The 20,380-nt window shown below is 38.1% G+C and overlaps 1 protein-coding gene across 1 annotated transcript in view; it reads right to left on the bottom strand.

Annotated features, from left to right (window-relative positions):
* Positions 1-20,380, bottom strand: part of SEC24D (SEC24 homolog D, COPII coat complex component) — an 866,900-nt gene that overhangs the window by 616,745 nt on the left and 229,775 nt on the right. The window contains exon 4 of the mRNA XM_044061657.1: positions 8,885-9,024. Within this exon, the coding sequence (XP_043917592.1) occupies positions 8,885-9,024 (140 nt within the window). The remainder of the gene's footprint in view (positions 1-8,884; positions 9,025-20,380) is intronic.

Here is a 20,380-nt window from a genome sequence, read left to right as displayed (position 1 = left end):
CACAAGTCATGTAGAAGTACTGTTTGTAGGTTATTTCCAGCTGAGCAACAGATAAGAGACGAGATAGGAAGTGAATAGAACAGGACTGGGAGGTAGGACAGGATATGTACAGTAGAAAGTCGATTATCCGAATGCTGATTATCCAAAATATCAATTATCCAAACACAGCCTTCCAAAGTTATGGGTAGGAAAAATCATAAAGTCTGAATACGTAAACATTATACATATTTGCTTGTGCATTTTATTTGAGCTTGCAGCCCGCTCATGTGTGAAAGATATTCTTTATTGCCCACTGGAATCGATGAATGACTGAAAAGTATATTTTCTGCATGCAGAAAACACAAAATGTTAGAAGTATCCAGTTCAATGAAGGTTTGATTATCCAAACAGTTTGATTATCCGAACTATCCTAGGTCCTAATTAGTTAGGACAATTGACTCTCTAACTGTACATAAGGAAAATGGGATTTTATGGTATAATGACACTTTCTAGGATATATTTGTTACAATGATGTTTGGTGGTCTTGAGGAATCTTTAAGTCACAGTGTTTAAACAGTGACAATCTGCTTACTTAATTTGTTTGAAATCACTTTTTAGAATATTGTGACCTTTGAGCACAAAGAAGTGCAAGTCATGGCTCTAGTGTTGTTAATACAAAATATCTGCATTTTGACAGTCCTCCCTTTTACCTGAAAAGAATGACAAAAAAATTAGCTCTTACATTCTTGCAGTAATGTTTCCTATATTTTATATTGGAGTCCATATTTCAATGTATACAATCTGGTGCAGAGTTACTCCTACCTTTGGATTCTTATTAAGAAAGTTTTCTAAGACTATCTTATAGCAGTAGAAAGATATTACAGTTTGAAGTCAGGGTGAAAATTCATTTCTGGATGGACTCTGGAAACTGACAAAATGTAAAATTTTCAAAGAAAGTGATCTGAAAACATATGTGTAGCCTTCCGCTCTCTTCCAAATAGAATAAATACATACTATCAAAAGATGAATATATACTACTACTGTGATTTCAGACTTAAAACAATGCATACTTCTGTTTAAAAGTGATAGATATGTTTATGTTTTGTATATGCTTAAATTTAACAAAATGATACAAAAATTGAAAATCAAGATGCAGCACTCTGTGGGTGTTTTATAGACAATCATGGTGGTAACATTCCCTTAAAATTTTATGAAAAAAAATATTGAACCACTTCTGAAGACAAATGCTTTTATACACGAACAGCAGAGTAGCCTAAAACAGACAGTGATTAAGGGACAGTCCTTTGCAAAATGGTCAGGTGTTAAGGAATTTCATTTGTGGGATTCTCAAAGAGCAGGGTATTGCTGTAGAAGCCTTCTACCATACTGTTCACACTATTCTGATCCATAGAGCAAAGCAACCCCCCTTCTACACAAGACAGAGCTCTGACAATGACTGCTGCCCTCAAGGAGTAATGGAAACACTAAACAGAGATAAATGAGATTTTTTAACCTTCAAAGTTAATGAATCACATTACCTATAACAAACATTTTCCAGCAGCTACTGAACATGTATATAAAAAGATTCAGTTCAGGTTCATAGACACCAAGCATACTCAAGAGGGTCTTGATATGCACCTACTGTCTCTGCATGATAGAACTGTCACCCGCCCATTACCACAGCTTCCTCTGGTACTTATGTGCCTCTTAGACACAGTTATATTGTACCACTTTCATTATGGATGATGTACAAACAGCTACCAGTTTTGCAGTGGTAATGTTCACTATCTCATAAGCATTAACATCTCATGTTATATCCTGTATCCACACCCTGTACTGCCCTTTTGACAGTCAGCAGTCTATACAACTCAAAGTCTCCCCTACTGATTCTGTGGGCTAACAGACTGCATAACTCGTATTCCTTGACTGTCTGGCATTTAAAGTCCAAATATGAACATACGGTGCTACCTGCTTCTATACTACATGTGCATACTGGATGTATGTATACGGCTCAGTGTTTGCATGTTCAGTGTTTGCATGCACTACCATCTGTGCACCTACCCCATGGCCACGACTTACTTTGCTGAAGTGTAGGACAGGCAGCCCCACTTGTAACCACATCATTGTGTGTAGTTTTGACACACATATATTACACTGGCATAAATCAGAATCCTACCCAGCAGAAACCCCATTGCTTAGCATAGCCAACACCATTAGCAATACAAATTTAAATGGAATCTGATGGATATATATTTTTTCTGAGACAATATGGAGAAACTGGTTCTACTCTGTTCAGAGGGGAATACTGAAAAAAAGTAGAAACATGGCCATCCTTTTCCTTTTATGCCATTACTATTTACAGATTATATTTTCTTAAGAAATGCATCTATGGTACATCTTTAAAAGCTTTTTATACATTGAATATGAAAGTCTGCTGCAGGCTTGGAAAGGCAAAAGCAAGAAATATGCTATGCAAATATAACACTAATAATGCAGGAATCTGTAGAAAAAGATAACTCAATGGTCTGTATCAGTGGAAGAAATTAAACAGAAGAGTGAAGTATGGAATCAGAAAATTGTAAAGGAATGCTTTATTGAAAGTGGATAAGCTATATTAGATGATAAAACTACGGTTACATATGTTGTTTGGAGGGAACTATGCTTGTTTATATGTATATACATATATATATATATATATATATATATATATATATATATACATATATATACATATATATATATATATATATATATATATATATATACACACACACACACACACACACACACACACACACACACACACACACACACATTTGGGGACTTGCACATAAGACACATAAGACAATCTCTGACAAAGGTAAGACAATTTGCAAATATTTGGTAGAGTGAAAACGCTGTTGTGGGGAAATAGAAAAAAACTACTGAACAGACTTTTGTCATTACAACGTTTGAAATAGTTTTAGCCACATTTATGTAAGTCTGGACAAAATTATATGATAAAACAAAAACATTTTTGGTGTGGTCAAATGAGGGTTGTATTTCTCATGTATGTGAACTATATTATGAAAGTGATGAACTTACCATAACGATAGATCTGTAAGAAAGTTTGTCTTTGATAACCTTTAGGACTGACACCAAAAGCATTTGGACAAAGGACTTTCCCAGGTTCTGGAGCTCTACTCTTTACCATCATGTGCAATTCATCTCTCACTCTAAGTTTTCAGTTAGAGTACTCAGCGAAAGGAAGAAGAAAAAGTGGAAATAAAAAAAGGCAAAACTCCAGAAATGATAAAATAACAGCAGAAACTTGGCGGTGGAGAGAGAGAATGTTGCCAAAGATAGCTATCTTCTTAAAGATCTATCATCGTGGGAAATACATATCCTGTTTACGTGATAAGACATCCATCTTCAGTAACCTTTAAGAACAGAGTGTCTAGCTAATTCTCCTTGTTGGCTGCCATTACCAGGGCATGCCATGGATGACAGGAATTCTGCACGAAGATCTGTACTTGAAAATAATATCCAGCTTAAACTACCGCATAAAGATGTTAAGGAAAGACAACGCTGCAGGTGCACAAACATAATCAACTGTGACATTATGGAAAAAAGCCAGTAATTATAGCCATTTCCTCTAGTGGAATGAGCTTCAGGAATTACATAAAGTGGCTTTCTATATTTGTTGTGACAAAATATGCTGCCCATACCTATCCAGATTGGGAAAAGGTAAACTTTGAGACTTTTTATGTCATCTACATCTATAAATAACAAAGGATAAAAACACCTGATCATCCTTGCAGAAAGATATCTTTTTGTCCACATAAAACCTAAGCCACCAATATGATGAAGAAAGTACTCTTCACTTGACTCCTATGTTCATCCAGTTGTGACTTTTGGCAAAAAGGATGGGTTTGTTCTAAGTGCCACCCTTCCTCTGTAGCAAATTAGATATGCAGGTTTGAACGAAACTATCTGCAATAAGATGACCTCTTGTAAAAGGAAGTTACTAGGAAAACAATTTTCCAGAAAAAGAACTACAAGTCTGAAGATCGAGAAGGTTAAACGGCAGAAAAGTAAGCTTTTCAAGAATAAAATTAATTCTGAAAGAGTCACAGGATCTCAAATAGGGCATATGAGGCAAAAATGCTGTGTAAGAAAGATGTACAAACACTGAGAAACCAATAAAGTGATGCCATACCAGAATGAAAACTAAAAATGGCTGCCAAACAGACCACAACAGAAGATCAGTCAAATCCAACATCAGACTTCAGAAAGAGATCAAACTAGGCAAATGGAACAGGAGCAACGGATCTAAGCTGGTACATTTATTTATTTGTACAACCTGTTGATCACTGAATACCTGACAGACAAAGCCCATTTTCTGTACTGGCCTGGGAGTAAAGCTTCAAAAATTGTAATATAATATTCATGCAGGTATTGAAAAGCACCAACTGTAGACAGATATTATAACATTCAACACAGACAATACAATGTTCATAGACCATTACAGGAAAAAGGTACCATAATAAACATTCACAGACGGCTATCTGACTACCATAACTACATATGGTTATCAAATAAAAATATACACAATGTACAAGTTGGAATTTAAAATGACAGTTTTTACAGACCTCTACTAGGGATGCCAAAAATAAAATGGCAAGCTTGTGCATCATGCTGAGAACTTGATATGAGGTGTTTTATTAAGGGAAGTGTGGTGAATCTGCTTTGCCACTATTAGCTGAGATAATCCCTTAGAAGGATCTTAAAGTTGACCAAGTTAGAGTAGTCTCTTAGATGAGAAGAGAGGTTATTCCAGATTTTTGACATTGTGATGCAGAAGTGTGAAGCACCACTGTGGTTCACAGAGTGCAGAGAGTTTGTTGGGTATTTATTAGTGGATTTGAGGGCATAAGCAGGATTATGCCAATGCGTAAAATAAGGAAGAGATAGACACCTACCAGAACAGTAGAGGACACAGAGTACAGCAGAAAGGGTAGAAAAATCAAGCTTATTTTCGAGTTCACACCAATTATTTGTTTTGACAGATATATGCTGCTCTACACAGTGGGAGAATGTCTTCAGAGTAAGAGAATCAGTGATACGCAAGCCTAAATTTATATTTTCCTAAGTAAGTCTTTGGAATAAGGCCTCTGAAAAGAGAAAGTAATGGAAACTGTCTCTCAGAAAAAGTAGGGTATTTAGTTATTAGTGGAACTGGAGTAGGCAGGCTGTCGATGCAAAAGAGAGAATGTATGTGTGAGAGCGGCATAAAGACTGCGACAACACTATTTTAAAGGGGTACAAATAAATGAGAGTCTTAGGAAGAAAGAGGAAACCTGGCTTGCCTGGGCAAGACGATAGCTACCAGAATTGCATTGGCCCTGAGAAGTCTGATTTTCTGACTGCATCTTGTCCTCACAGAAACTCTGCATAAAGGAGTTCAGTTGACCATTTATGAACTAGGGCATCCTTGGCCTGATCCCTTTTCCCCAAACCATGAAGGAATCAGGGAAAGAAGATTAACACTTGAAGTGTGTTAGAAATGCAAAGAGATCACACACATACACAATGGAGTAATGCCAGAGATTTAAAAAAATGTTTTTTTGCACTGACGGATTCAGTGACAATTCATGAGGTAAGACAGCAGACAATGGCTGAATCTGTGTGTCAGAGAACTAGCCTCATATCCATGATGAAGGTATCTATTAAACAGTGGTGTAAGTAAAGGCCCACTGCTACACTCTCATCATTTTTCAAAATAGATAACAGAAATGCATCCCCCTTTCTGCTGACAAAACATACTGCAATGCTGTCAAAGTGAAAGGAAATGACCCTGTGAAACTGGGAGTTCTGAAAGGCCAAGTAGGTTAGCGTAAGTGCCTTTATTTGCAAAAGAGTAATACATAGATGAGGCTCTTGAGGGAGCCAGTTACTCCAAGGAAACCAGTTACTCCGAGCAGTCTGAATGCTGTAATGCCCTCTCCATCCTATAGCAGATGTACCTGTAGTGACTTTGGCCAAAGGTATCACAACCTGAAGGGACAACTATCGGTTGCCGAGTTAACATTCTGAATTTTTTCAGTGTTATTAATGTTTTCAGAAATGACACATCCAAAAAGTTCTCCATTTGTTCTTTTCTTTTTTTTTGGAACTACACATATCTGGTTCATAATCATGTTATTTTATGTTGGTCAAATGCTCATTTCATTGTCTTAACTTGAAATGGCTGGAAAATAGGTCTGGAGTATTTGCTGATGTGGTGCCTGGGAAATTGTACCAGGAATATGAGCTCACATCATTTTTAGCAGTTTTTCTTGCACAATATTATCTGAAACTTTTATATAGAACCAACTCTGAATGTTCTACGAAATATTGAAATTTTTCCCAAACCAGACGGAAGGCAGACAAACAAGAAAATGGAAACCCTGCCTTCCATTTGTTGTTTTTTTCAAGTTTTTATTACTTCCTGATTATAGTTGAGGGTCTTGTCTTCTCCTCTGGTGGTGTTGATGATATGGATGTTGTTGAACTTTTCTGAAAAAAAAGTTTATTTACAAGTTTGAAAATATTAAGAATGCTGGTAAACTGAAGGCAGTCCTAGAGATAGGATGCAGTTGTAGCTTCTAGAAACTGAGGGCCAGATCACCTGCCATCTGAAAGCAATCTATGGTGATATGCATAGCTGTCAGCAGTTTCAAAGGTGACTTTGTATCAGTCAATAATCCAAGTAAGGGTAAATGTGAACCCATTGTGTTCTGCAAAAGGCAATGACTGGTGCCAGGCATCTGGGTGCAGTAGAAAAGCCAAATAGTAAAGCATAAAATTGATAATGTAATCTCCCTCTCTAAAATTGTAGGAATTTCTTGTGGTCCTGAGTAACAGAAAAATGCAGGTTGGCATCTTTCAAGTCCAGAGTCACCATCCATACCCCTATGAAGGTAAGGAGCCGAAGTCTCTGAAGCATAGTACCAGATGGAAGAGAGAAGGGAAGACCAAGGTTGAGAGAACTGTTCCACCCACTAAAGTAACTCCCTTTTGACAAATCACTACACTGGGATCTGAAAAGAAAATGCATACTTTTAATAGGTCCAAATAGAGAAATCATGAGAATTGTAGAGAATATCACACTCAGAATCCTGACATATTCCCCATCTGATGTCAAGGGCTGGGTAGAGAAAATCAGAAACTGTTCCTTGATAATAGTCTATTTTGTCCTGAAAAAGAATAACCCTCATGAATCAAGAAGGCTAAATTCAGCTGAAACCCCAGACTGAGAAGGAGGTCCCTTACCCAGCCCAGGGATCATGATATTTTGAAAAAAACGTCTGCAAATATAAGTCAATCATCTAAATATGAAAAAATGTGAATGCCTCGCAAACTTCAATGAGTTATTACAGCTGTCAGACATTTTGTAAACACCCTTGGAGCTGTAGACTGTCCAAACAGTAAAAATGTAAGCTAGCATAGATGATGAAAATGGTGAAGCACTTCTGAAGTCTTTGAGAACTGGGATATGATGATAAGCACCTTTTTAAGTCTAGAGTTACAAAAAAACTGAAATGTGAAAGAAGGGGTCTTAAAGAGTCCTGCTGTAGCCACTGCATTTATTTTACAACTTTAGATCTCTATAATGAACCAAGCCTTGACAATACTGACTCAGATTCATACCTTTCCAATATTCACATTTTGAACCCACGTGTTGAATGGCTGCCCACTATATTTCAGAGCACTGTAACCACATTTTACTACATCAAGAAACCCTTCTCTTTTTTCCTTTCTCAAAAAGGTTTTGATAATGTTCAGTATATAACAAAAATGATGATATACAGCATACAGAATTTCAGCAGACCCTATTCTGTCAGACCAATAACACATTTGCAAGTCCAATGGTATTAGGAACACTCAAGAGATCTCAATTTCTTTTGCAAAATAAAAAGAGCATACCAGAGGGAAATATTTGTATCACAGAGAATACCAATTCAGTAGAGTAGTCTCACACTCCACATAAAACAAAGTGCTTCGCTTACTCTATTCAAATGTAATTTGGATGAACGGATAACTTACTGCCAATTCACCCCAGATTTAGCACCTGTCCATCATGGATAGGGTAAACATTTAGATATCCCAACATATCCTTACTTGACCCATCTGTGGGTTATTTCTATGAAAAATATAAGGGCTAAAAACTACCATGGGAATGTAAGACTAGGCTTCAAAAGATCCTCACAAATCAGTAGCCTAGTGAGTATCTAAGAACATATAAAAGGAAGTCTCTATAATCAGAATATGATGAACTTTCATTCACCCACTTCATTTCTTTCTTAAGCTTAACTGTACTGTTGCTCTGGCCTTTCTGCTAACTAATTCAACCATGTTACCCATATCTTCTGTCTTGAGAAAGGAATTAGGCTAGATAAAATCACCACAGTTTTTAGGGTGGGTGACAGTGGAACTTGATGCAGCATATGTTGTTTCTATTAGACTGCTGGGACACAGCTGGTGCAACCTGTTCAAACAGCCACATGAAGACATTCTGTAACACTAAAATTATAGCGCTTCTCTCTGTGTACAATGAATTCCGACTAAAAACTTAAAGATACAATCACGTAGAATATAATTAAATAGCAGGCACTTTCAATTTGCAGTATCATTTGCAATAAATTCACTGTGAGAAACAATGAAGTCACTAACATAATACACGCCTACATGCTAACTTAATGGCTCACAACATGGTCAGCATTAAGGGACCAGGATTCAAATCCAGTCATTTAATTTATATGCGCTGTATGAATGACTGATGTCTGTTACCTAAAAGTATGAAAATCTATCCACTGCGTCATCAATAAGTGTACCCTGTGATGCATAGTACCATTCCTAATGATTAAACATTGAAAAAAATTACCATAGCCACTTAAATGCAGAGAGCCCATCTGATTTGTAAGTTGCTGTGTTGGTGCTGAAGATGCAGGACTTGGATAAGGTGGCTGTCCATAGGGTGGGTATGAAGTTCCTGGACCATTGACAGCTACAGGACCCTGGAACCTGAAAATAAGAAGTTCCATTAATTTACTTACTTACTGGTGCACTGTTATATAAAATGATGCACATCTTTATTAAATAAAGAAATAAAAAGTCTGTTGCTTTATGCTGAAGACTAGCTTGACATGAATTCCTTTACTTTTCGCCCATCCCACATCTTGAACACCAGAGATAAACAGTTATAGGTCTCTGCTGGTTATGTATCTCACTGCCTGGCAAAACTACTATTACTGTTTATTGTTGGGATTACAGACCCTGTATCTACTGGTACTAATGAATGTATAAAACTGCAGCGCTGGCCTACAATCTGATTTTGTTTCGACTCAGTTTGGAACCTTGTTTATCTCTCGGCTCTGATGGCTTTGCCATTGTGGTTAAATACTAATGATTTCTTTGATTTCTTGATGAAACCCTTCCACAGAATACCATTTTTGATGCCAATTACTGCTTATTACTGCATTTCACTATGGTGTTACTGAGCTACTGCTATGGATTCCAGACAGCTCAATTAGTATTTATAAATAAAAAGCTCATAAGTAATTTGCTGAACATCTGTTTTAATTCTGTCTCAGGCAGTGTAAGAACTTCATTCTCACAGAAAATTCACCCCTTTTGTTGGCATGACCTTAGGTATCTGTGAAAGTTAAATGCAGATTTAGGATACAGCAAATTAACTCTAAACAGAAAGTCTTCCCTGTCTGCAGGCACACACACCAAATGCTGCATATGAACAGGTTTTGAAGACTATACCCACTAAGACCTAACCTATATCTTATGAAGCCATAATCCTAAAAAAAAAATAGACCCTAATATAAGTAACATCTTAATCAATCCCTCCAACTACAAAAGTAAATCAAACATGCAAGGGCACCATACTGTGGCAGTAGGGCCAATTGTTAACAAAACAACTGAGTTAACAATGAGGCTAGCCTAGGGTGAGAGCCTATAAGGCACACATTGTGACCTTGCAACCCCATAAAATGTCTTATTAACTGATGAGTCCATTGTGCCTAAAGCAGACCCATACACTGGATTCTGTAAGGAGCTTGAGAGAATGTCATACCTGCCTAGGGCCAAAATTAGGGACATAGATGTTTATTGGTCCTGTGCTATTCAGTGATAAACCTCTAACTATGACCCAGATGACCAGTGTTCAATTAGCGGCACTGGTACTGAAGGGGTCAGGCAGGTGATGAAAGGAATGAGCATCCATTGCTATTTCACCCATCATAGCAAGGACACGGCCCTACTTGCTGAACAGGTGATACGTACAGTAATGAAGATGAACGTACAGTTGTTTAAGAATATACCATAAGAGTAGATGTTCAGTTATATCACTGTTGCTGTAATGATGACTAATGGGATGTAGCTTGCTAAGGATACTGTATGTTTTACCAGTGGGCTAAAGCTTAGTCACTCCATCATAAACCTTACAATCTACCTTAAATTGAGGCACAAAGGCTGTCAAGCTGGTACATAAGGAACATATGGGTGCCAAAATCTTCAGAGCTTTCTTGGCCCAGGAAGTTACTGACACTAAGTACAAAGAGGATAAATTCAGGAAATACAGCAAATGCAGGGGGAATGGTGGGCTAACAGGGGGTCCACCTTGTCCAAAAAGAAAAAGAAGAAAAGGGAGATGAAGGGAGTCTACATATACTGCAACGATGATGCATCTGGACATCTACTGTTATGTTCTTGCACAACTGTACTATGTTCATCATTAGGTCATTGTTACATGTTGCAGTAGTGCTGATGAATGGGACAATTCCCTAACGCTTTTATGTAAAGTGGGAGGGGGCCAAGGGAGCCAAATGAGAGTCCAGTAATCCCTGGAGAATGGTGCTGGTAAACCAATTCTGTCTCTGGAGAAAGAATCAATGTTGTAATGTTTAGTAAAGGTGTGAATGGAAGACCAAGTAGCTGATTATAAAATGGACTTGGGGCTAGCCATTTGAAAAAGACCCATGAGGAGGCTCAACTTTAATAGAATGAGCTTTATCTGTGCCTACAAGACGTACACCGTAAAAGGAATAACAAAAAGGGATGGCAAGGGATATCCATGTGGAAAAGGTTTGCTTACATACTAAAACACTTTGCTTTTTTCCCATCAAAAGGTATGAATACCTGATCAGATTTTCTAATTTACTTTCTCTTATCCAAGTAAAACCTTAGTTCTCTGTGTGCAAGTAGTGTATCCTTTTTCCCTTATTTTGAGGGTTAGGAAAGAATGCAGAAAGAAGAATAGATGGGTTCACAGACATTTAAGTAACTAACTTAGGTACATAAGTAGTTGCTAGGCTATTGGTCAATGAATATCTAAAGAAGCCTAGCCCTACATTCCCATGAAGTGTTTAGCCCTTACATTTTAAGTACAAATAACTTAGAGACAAGCAGAACATCTATATGTTGCCTTGTTCAAGGGTGGTAAACCAGAGGTGAGTTTGCAGATACCCACCCATTTATCCAGATTAGATCTGAAAAGTAAGTGGCATTCTTTCTGATACTTATTTATCCTTCCAACATATCCTGTTTATGTTGCAGAAGACATTTAGGTCTCTTGAGCAAGTGATTATTGCCCCCAATGGACTTATGAATGTGCTGAGGTTATGTACACAAGGCAGAGATCACTCCTTAGTAGCCTGTATGATACCAAGAACAGGAACAAGGTTTTGAAAATGTCTGTATAGCTTTTATGATTTAGACCATTGATTATCTTAGTAAGAAAGCATTGTGAACATTCAGGTGGTGGTAAATGTTTGGACAGACACATATCAAAGTGGACATTATACTTGATAACTGGTCTGAGTGCAGAATACAGTGGAATGACCATATCCTGCACCTGGACAATATGCCCTTAGTAATAAGCTGTGCAATTTAAAAACATTTTCTTACAATAGTGGAAATGTGGTGACTGAGGGGCAGTTTGTTGTCTACACAGGTTCCCAGGATTGTAACTACTGATCAGTTTTCAGGGTTGTGTTGTGATTATGATAGTTACAAGGGACTTTTTACTTGCAAAAGAATCCTATTATACATTTCTTGGCATTTAGATTTAGTCCCCAGTTTTGACACCAACTATCGGTTTTGGAAAGGCTCTTTTGGAGGATCTTGGTGTCTTCTCTGGAGTTTATAATGGCATCAAGTTTACAGTCCACTACAAACTTGATCAGCCATAACACTTTAACAGTAGTTTTGACATCTGGGAAGTAAATGCCAAACAGGAGTGGCCTAGTGTTAGGTCTTTTTTAGGAGGTAGAGCAGCCCACCCTAATTTCATGGGTTCTATTTGTGAGCCAATTTGTTATTGCAAGGATTAACATTTAGCTGGGATAGTTTATTTATTATAACTGAGTGTGGGATGGTGTTAAATGAATTTGCGAGGTCTAAATATGTACTGTGTACTGATTTGACCTCATCCACTGCTTCAGTAACCTTGAAGAAGTCAGCCAGGTTAAGTAGGCAGAATCAGCCCTTGACTAATCCGACCTGGCATGGGTCAAGAGACTGTAAGTTACCTGTGTCCTTGTTAATTCCATAATGATCCTTTCCATAACCTTACATATGTGGCTGGTTAGACTACTTGTCCTCTTGCTGTTCTCCAATTGTCTGGCACAAAGCCTGAAGGAGGTCAGACAGGTCCTGTTTCAGACTGGCCAATAAGCAACCTGGTGTATTATCCAGCCTCTGGCCTCATAAGTGCAGTGTTCTTAGCCTTAGTGCATTGAGGACTTGCTTATTTCGGAGACTGGGGAGGGGGGTATAGATGCAGGTGTGAGATCTGGGAATGTAAGAGGAAAGAGAAGGCTGAATTTAAATTTGTCTGACAATAGACTGGCTATGCGATCTGGGTCCAAATATGTAATACCATTTACTATTAGGTCTACACTGTGAAATACATTGTTTCTAAGATTTCTGACACAGTTAAAGAAAGCTTTGTGGTAGTCCTTTACCTGGGTGACAATTACACCTCATACCTGACTTTGGTTGATTTGATCAGGGTCTGCATTTCCCTGTTAAGTTTAGCAAAACTATTTTTTGTATCTCAAGAGTTATATTTATTTTTAGGTGCAATGATTTATTTTCTTTTATTACAGAGCCTGTTTATATTTAGGTTCCACCACAGGAGTTTATTTTTGAATATGACATCATGTTTACTTCAATGGGGGGACAGATGCATCTATGCAGTTATTAACGTGTGCACAGAAGTTGGCAGCAAATGACTTGTTTATCTTTGCAGTCTTTTTCAAAGTGTCAGGAATTTCTCACCTGGGTGAGAGATCTCCTACCAAGACTGACTGCAGTTCTAAGAGAACATACAAAAGGCTTGCCTGACTACTCACAGGTTTGTTTTCCTGGGATGTCTCCTAGATACCTCTGTTCAAATAGCTTTTCCTCCAGAGGAGAAGTAGATTTGTATCTGCATCTCCCCCAGAGTTTTTCTACTTGGACTGCTGTCTCACCCAGGGAGATTTTTGGTCAAGTGGATTTGATACTTCTCATGAACTCTCTTGCAAGACTCCACATGAGACAAATCCAGTGGTACCCAAAATCTGTACGGTTCCAACATTAACATCCTCTGACATTCTAAATTCCAAATTCCAGTTTTGGGGTTTGTGAAAAGGGAGTTCTTTTTGGTGGAGACAGCACATTATCAAAATCCAGGTCTTCCGTTTTCCTTCTCAGCTCTAGCATTCTCAGCTCTAGCACAGTCTGTAAAAATGGCCGTCTCTGACTCTGCTTGTGGAGCAGTGCCTATGGGTATAAAAGTACAGGGTCACTGGAACAGAAAATCAGACCAAAACACAAATATAAAACAGATGTTGGTACTTATAAATGCTCTCAACTCTCTCAATCATCTACTGTCCCTAGGACCTATTCAGGTCTTTAGAGACAATACTACAGGTAGAATTACATGCAACTCTCTGGCCAGGCTGGCTATGATAGCTTATGAGTTATCTATAGAATTCCTTAACTGTCCAGGTATTGCACATCCAATCAGAGCAAAACTGTGTGGTGAACAAGCTGAGCAGGACCAGGACAGATGCTCATGAATGGAAACGTTATCAGGAGGCCTTCAAGGAACTGATCCAGCTGTGGGTAACACTTCAAATTTATCTTTTCACCTTCATTCACAACAATCAGTTGTCACAATTCTGCTCCAGAACCCCATGTTAGAAGGCCTGGAAGATGGACGCTTTTACTGATCCTTGGACAAGAATGCTCTTGTATGCTTTTAACACTAATATCCAGGGTTATTCTGAAGATTCAGAAGGACTCTGCAAAGATCACTGTGGTGACTCCCCTTCAACAGTGGTTCTCCCTTCTTTTGGAAATCGCCAGAGGCAATTACCGTAAGATTCCTCACAGCTTGGACTTAGTCACAGCATTCAAGGAGTGTTTGATACTTCACAGCCTCATACAACAGCAACTGGCTGCCTGGATGATAGAAACTTAATACCTTTTAGGCACCTTATTTTGCTGCAGTTATTAATCGAGCAAAGAAAACCTGCTGCTAGAAAATCATTTATTAGTAAATGGAAAAGGTTTTCTAGTTGGTGCTAAGAAAGAAAGCAGCACCTGTTCAGGGCTAGTGTTTCTCTAGTTCTATATTATTTATGTGAGTTACTATCCTCTGGCATGTCTTATTCCTCCATTAAGGTTCATGTGTCGATCATTTCATCACACCTGCCCATGGATACCCCTCTTTCAATGAAATCTCATGTGAAAATGTTTTTAAAAGAGGTGCTGCAAACAACCGATATAAAACATAATTCTTGCTTCATTTCAACCAGCTCATCAGGATGCTTTCAGGTCCTTAACATAGAAAACATGGTTACTCATTGCTCTGACCTCTGCAAGAAGAGTATCTGAGTTGCAAGTTCTTATGGTGGGTTACCCTGTCTCATTTTCACAATGACAGGGCTTTCTTAAGAATGAATCCTTTACTTACCATAACAGCAGATGTTTAAATAATCACTGCTGCAGTAGCTGTTCCCTCCCAACATCCCCCCCTACTTCTGCATGTTTTGGTTGTCAGGTGAGGATTTTTGTTTTGTTTTTTCTGTCACCATCCTCAGTACTTTAGCCTTCATTTCTCTGTTGTCAAGAACACTCTTAAGGGCTTGGCACGCAAACCTGTCTTTTCAGTCAGCTCAGCTTGTGCTGATCAACTGTCTGGGCATGTGGAACTTCCCTTGAAGGTTTGGAAATAGGCTAGCTAATAAGGGTCTATATTAGATCATTGACAGCTTAAAAAAGCACACAATGATAAATCGACCCTATGTAAGCGAAAACTTACAATGTCGAAGTGTCAGAACAGCAATTATTTTCCTAGGGAAAAAAATTGCTGTTCCAACAAAAATAAATAAATACATAAATAACCATTTCAAATATGACATTAACCCCCCCCCCCCGATGTGGGGGGCTGCACCTCCTACTTAAATATACCAACTCTGAGACCTCACTACAGTGCCGAAAATGGCAAAGTACTGAAGCGGCCAACCAAATTCTTTCCCAGGGAAAGAATTTGCTTAACAGTCGCTTCGATATTTTGCGTTTTCAGCCTTTTAAGTTCGACCAAGACGCATGCAAAAGAATGTGTCTTCGGTCTTCTAATATAGACCCAGCTAAGAATTCCTCTAACAAGATACAACATATATAGCTTACGCTAATGTAGCAGTGATGATCTCAACATCTACTGTTATGGTAAGTTTATTTACACAACTGCTCTTTCTTTTATCTTCTTTACATATTCAGTACTTCAACTGCAGCTGGGTTTTGATTTCCACTTTTTAACAACTTGCTTTATTCACCCAACAGCATTAAACGTAATAATGCTATGGCTAGGCAATTCACATTTTATGTTTCAGCTCAAAAGATTATTTTCCTTAGTTGCAATAATATGTTCCCCCCCAAATTTCTGACAAAGCACTCAGTAAGTAATTTTTTAAATCTGCCAGCTTGTTGCATTCACAAAAAAGATCCCAATTACCTCTCTCCTTTCCAATACACCAATAACATTTGCTATCTACCAGAGGAAAATTTATCTGAATTCTGCTTGAGTACACAAATATCTATTCAAACACTTCCAAAAAAAAAAAAAACTCCTAAACCTTCTGGACTTTGCTGCATATTTGAGAGGCATATGGATGTCCTCCCATTGTTCCTTTGTAAACTGCCTTTCTGTTCCCTCTTCCCAATCTTTTCCAACCTTCTTTGCTTGATTTTTATAGTTACTGAATATTTTATAAGCCCTACTTATTATCCCTTTTAACTGCTGCTTCTGCTCTATCCTCCACTTAAAATGTTACCAGAGTTAATATTTCATTTAGAAGTCCCCTTTCCCCTTCTCTTTAACTATACTCTGTTATCTTGTAGAAAAGGCAGTCACTAACCTGCAGTCCAAACTTCTGCTTCACCTCATTACATTCTATTATCTTTCCATCTCTAGTTATTTGCTCTCAATACCTTGGTTCCTTTGCTAATTTTAATCGCAAATTCCACCCCCTCTTGTCTATTTTCTATACCCCTGCTTACAGCTACCACTATTGGTAAAATCTCCTTTCACCACTCCTGTGTTGCTTAGTTCTTAGAATATTTTCAGCTACTTTATAAATATAATATTCCAAATGGTTGTTGTTGTTCTCCTTAAGAACCTGCATCCAAAATCCTAATCTCTTCTTATTTCTCTAGCACCATTCCCATTTCATCATCATCACCAATTTTTATTTATAACCTTATGCTTGTCCTAAGTATATAAGCCTTAAATATACAGCTCTAAAGTATCCCTTCAAATTAGGTAATGCTAACCCACCTCATTCTTTGGGAGAAGTGACTTATCCCACTTAATTCTTGCCCTCTTCTCCGCCCAATTAAAGTCCTTCAACTTTTATTATTATCCACAACTTCTCTTCTGGTTCACAAAAAGTATATAAGCCTGACCTGCACATAAAACTAAGGGGACCAAAACATTTTCACTGCTTGCATGTTACAATCTATATCCATAATTAAGAGTTTCCAGTTTCTCAATTTTTGTTTGGTCTTTTTCCACATATCCTTAGTTGCCATAACAGAATCTTTTGAATGCATATACTTAAATACTACATATTATGATATGCCCATAAATACTGGTATTGCTGAACCATTTCATGTGTAGGTACATAGCTTATCTCTATGGCTTTATCTTCATTAATTTTATGTCATGAAAATACTTGGAGCCATCTCAAAATATGACTTTTCTGGATTTATCAAGCACAACATAATGTCATCTACAAATAATGCTGGCTTTTCTTCATTACCACACCAGTTATATCCTTCAATTTGTGAGTCACTTATTTTGTTTTCCAGTGGCTTTAACTATAAGGCAAATAACAGAGGGGAAGGAGAACACCCCTGCTTGTATTTTCTTTTCAAACACAGCTTGTCAGAAGGGAACCCTACCAAATTAATTCTTGCTCGGACCCTTCATGTAGCATCCTAATTAACCATATCACTCTAACAAGGAATGCAAATGATACAAACGTCCTACTCTTAAAATCCCGGCAGACTCTATCAAATGCTTTCTCTGCATCAAGACCTATAAACAATAGTGATGTTTCTTGTATTCTGTTAATTTACCATCCATTAACTATTGTTTCATTAATATTTTGAAATGCACGCCTCCTCTCCACAAAAAATAAATAAATAAACACAGTGATCCATACCCATTAATTTTGGCAACACTTTTATCATTTTCTTAGTAGTTGTGTCTTTCGGCTTATCCCGGTTAGGTGTTGCCACAGCGGAACTCCGGTCCGCTAATGTTTGGTAGTGGATTTTTATGTGCCGAGTTACCAGCCCTGATGCACAACCTTCAACGAAGGCACGCTCATTCACACATGTCTCCATGCAGAAGACGCTCTATAGACATAAATACTTTGCAATCATAACTTAAAACTGAAATGGGTCTGTATAAAGCTGGGTCAGTCTTTACTCTCTTTGGGTAATACAGTCAACACAGCTTTCTTTTTTCCCCAGGATGCTGGTACCCCCACCCTTTTAAAATATTGTTAAATAACATCTTTCAAATCTTTGCCACTTTCTTCAATCCCAACTTCTAAACTTCCACTGGAATACAATCTGTTCATGATGGCTTCCTTGTTCTTTAATTATAAGTCACAATTTTATCTCACCTCTTCTTAATTAGCTGTTAATTGCTGAGCCTCATATTCCTCTAACCTTGGCCACCAAGGCCACAGAGAAAAGCACTGATGTTCAAAAAAAAAAAAAACACCCTGAGTAGTAACTGGACCAAATGGATCAAGAAATGCCAAATCATCCTTGAATGGACAAGGATTCAGACCCCAAGTGACAGGGTACACACAGACACTAAAAGAGCTTAGTGTAATCAAGAATATCAAACACCACCCAAGTGGAAACAAAAACTGCACTCAAAAAATGTCAGTCCCAGACAGTCATAAGACAGAGCAACTGACCTTATAGTAGCAATTTTGTCAGCAAAACTCTGGCAACTGAATCACACTATGAAGAAGTTAAAGCTAAATGAAAGGTAACATAGGCAGAACAGCCAACTTGTCAACCAATTGAAAAAGAAACTAGTTGGTTAACTGCTAGTGAGCTCTTGCTGGTCAGATAAGATGCTGTTTTATGACTGAGCATTGCAGAAGGCATACTGTTTCTCCATATCAAGTTTGTCACTCCATAAAACCACTGCCAATGACACTCCAATCTGCACCATCAACACTACATGAAGTGGAGGTCATGGTCAAACCATGGCTCATGCCTCCTGAATGAGAAAGGACAAACACTACTTGAGGTTGCTACATCAAATATTGAAGATAATGACTTGTTTCAGTCATCAGTCTGGGCATCCAGAGAATCAGCACCACCCAAGAACTGAAGAAGTATAGTGTAAAAAATCAGGATTAATATGACTAGTAGAACATATCTCCCTCAGTTTGGGATCGGGGGATTTAAGATGGGGAAGCTTCAAACCAAAGTAGACAAGGAAGTGGAAATACCGCAATACTGGTTCCACCAAAGATCAGTGGCTTTAACATCTAACAAGAAGATCAAGTCCAAAATATATCAGAATTTGTGTTGTAGAAGTGATAGCCTGAACAAACTCAAATCAACAGCTGGATACAATTAAACTATTTACCAAGAGCTAACAATTTATCATTGACCTAGAAACTGAAGATACCAAGCACAATAAGGTGTTTACAACCCAAGATTGAGTAGATAAAGAAATCAGTAAATACTTGTAGGAATTCCTTATGCAAAAAGTGGCAGTATATCAGGTGAAACCCAGAGTTTGCTGCAGTTTGCTCCTGCAGCAAAGACAACTTCAAAGGATCTGGTCATCCTAGAGGCAACTTACGTTAGCTGAGGCTCTAAATCAGAACAAATTACAATCCCATCACTGAACCTGCCCCATTCAACGTCTGCATCATGAGAGATCCCAATCAATGCAGCTGCAAAGGGGTTGTTCAAGTTGTAGTAAAGCCAGGACTCTATGAAAAGTGCCAGGCTGACATCATGTAAAAAGTCAGAGATAATATAAAGCTTGTTTCATATCAATCTGGAATTATAGTGGTGCTCCCTAAGGGGGGCAGTCACCAGAAGATGAGTCCAGTGTAATTTCCACTGCTGGAAAAGCTGGCCCCCTGGTACTGTTCCAACTGTCAGAAAGAAATACTGAGAATTAATGAATGTAATATGGAGTCTAAATTAAATCAGATGCAAATGCTGAGCATAATTTCTTGTCAGAGACTTGTTCTAAATAGATTGAGGGGAGAGAGAGAGGTGTTGGCCAACTGTTAACCTATTTTGGCCTCTGGGTGCCAGCACTGTGTGAAAAACTGCTGCTGTGTCAGTGTGCAGATCTGAAATAAAAACCTGTTTTTCAAGTAACTGCATTTAAAATAGTGAATTGTCCTAATAACTTGGATCATATGACTTGTATAAAGCTAGCAGTGGTAAAAAGAATTTGCAATATAAAAACTGAGTGTAGTGCAGCATGCCATTCTATTAAGAGAGATGCTTGAAAAAGCGTACAGCTGATGTGTCTTTCGGCTTATCCCGGTTAGGGGTCGCCACACTCCGGTCCGCTAATGTTTGGTAGTGGATTTTAACGTGCCGAGTTACTAGCCCTGATGCACAACCTTCAACAAAGGCACGCCCATTCACACATGCCTCCACACAGAAGATGCTCTAGCTGAGAATCGAACGGGACAACGTCTTGCAATGAGGTGACATGCAGTGTGTCAGTTCTTCAATAGCTTATAGAAAGCAGCCAGTGAATTATACAAGAACATTGAAGTATAAAATATGTCTGCCACTCTTTCTCCTCTTCTTG

The sequence above is a fragment of the Protopterus annectens genome, chromosome 2.part0, assembly GCF_019279795.1.
Source record: "Protopterus annectens isolate FY-2018-M chromosome 2.part0, PAN1.0, whole genome shotgun sequence".
Taxonomy (NCBI): domain Eukaryota; kingdom Metazoa; phylum Chordata; order Ceratodontiformes; family Protopteridae; genus Protopterus; species Protopterus annectens.
The sequence above is the reverse complement of the archived record's forward strand: the minus strand, read 5'-3'. Positions and strand labels throughout refer to the sequence as shown.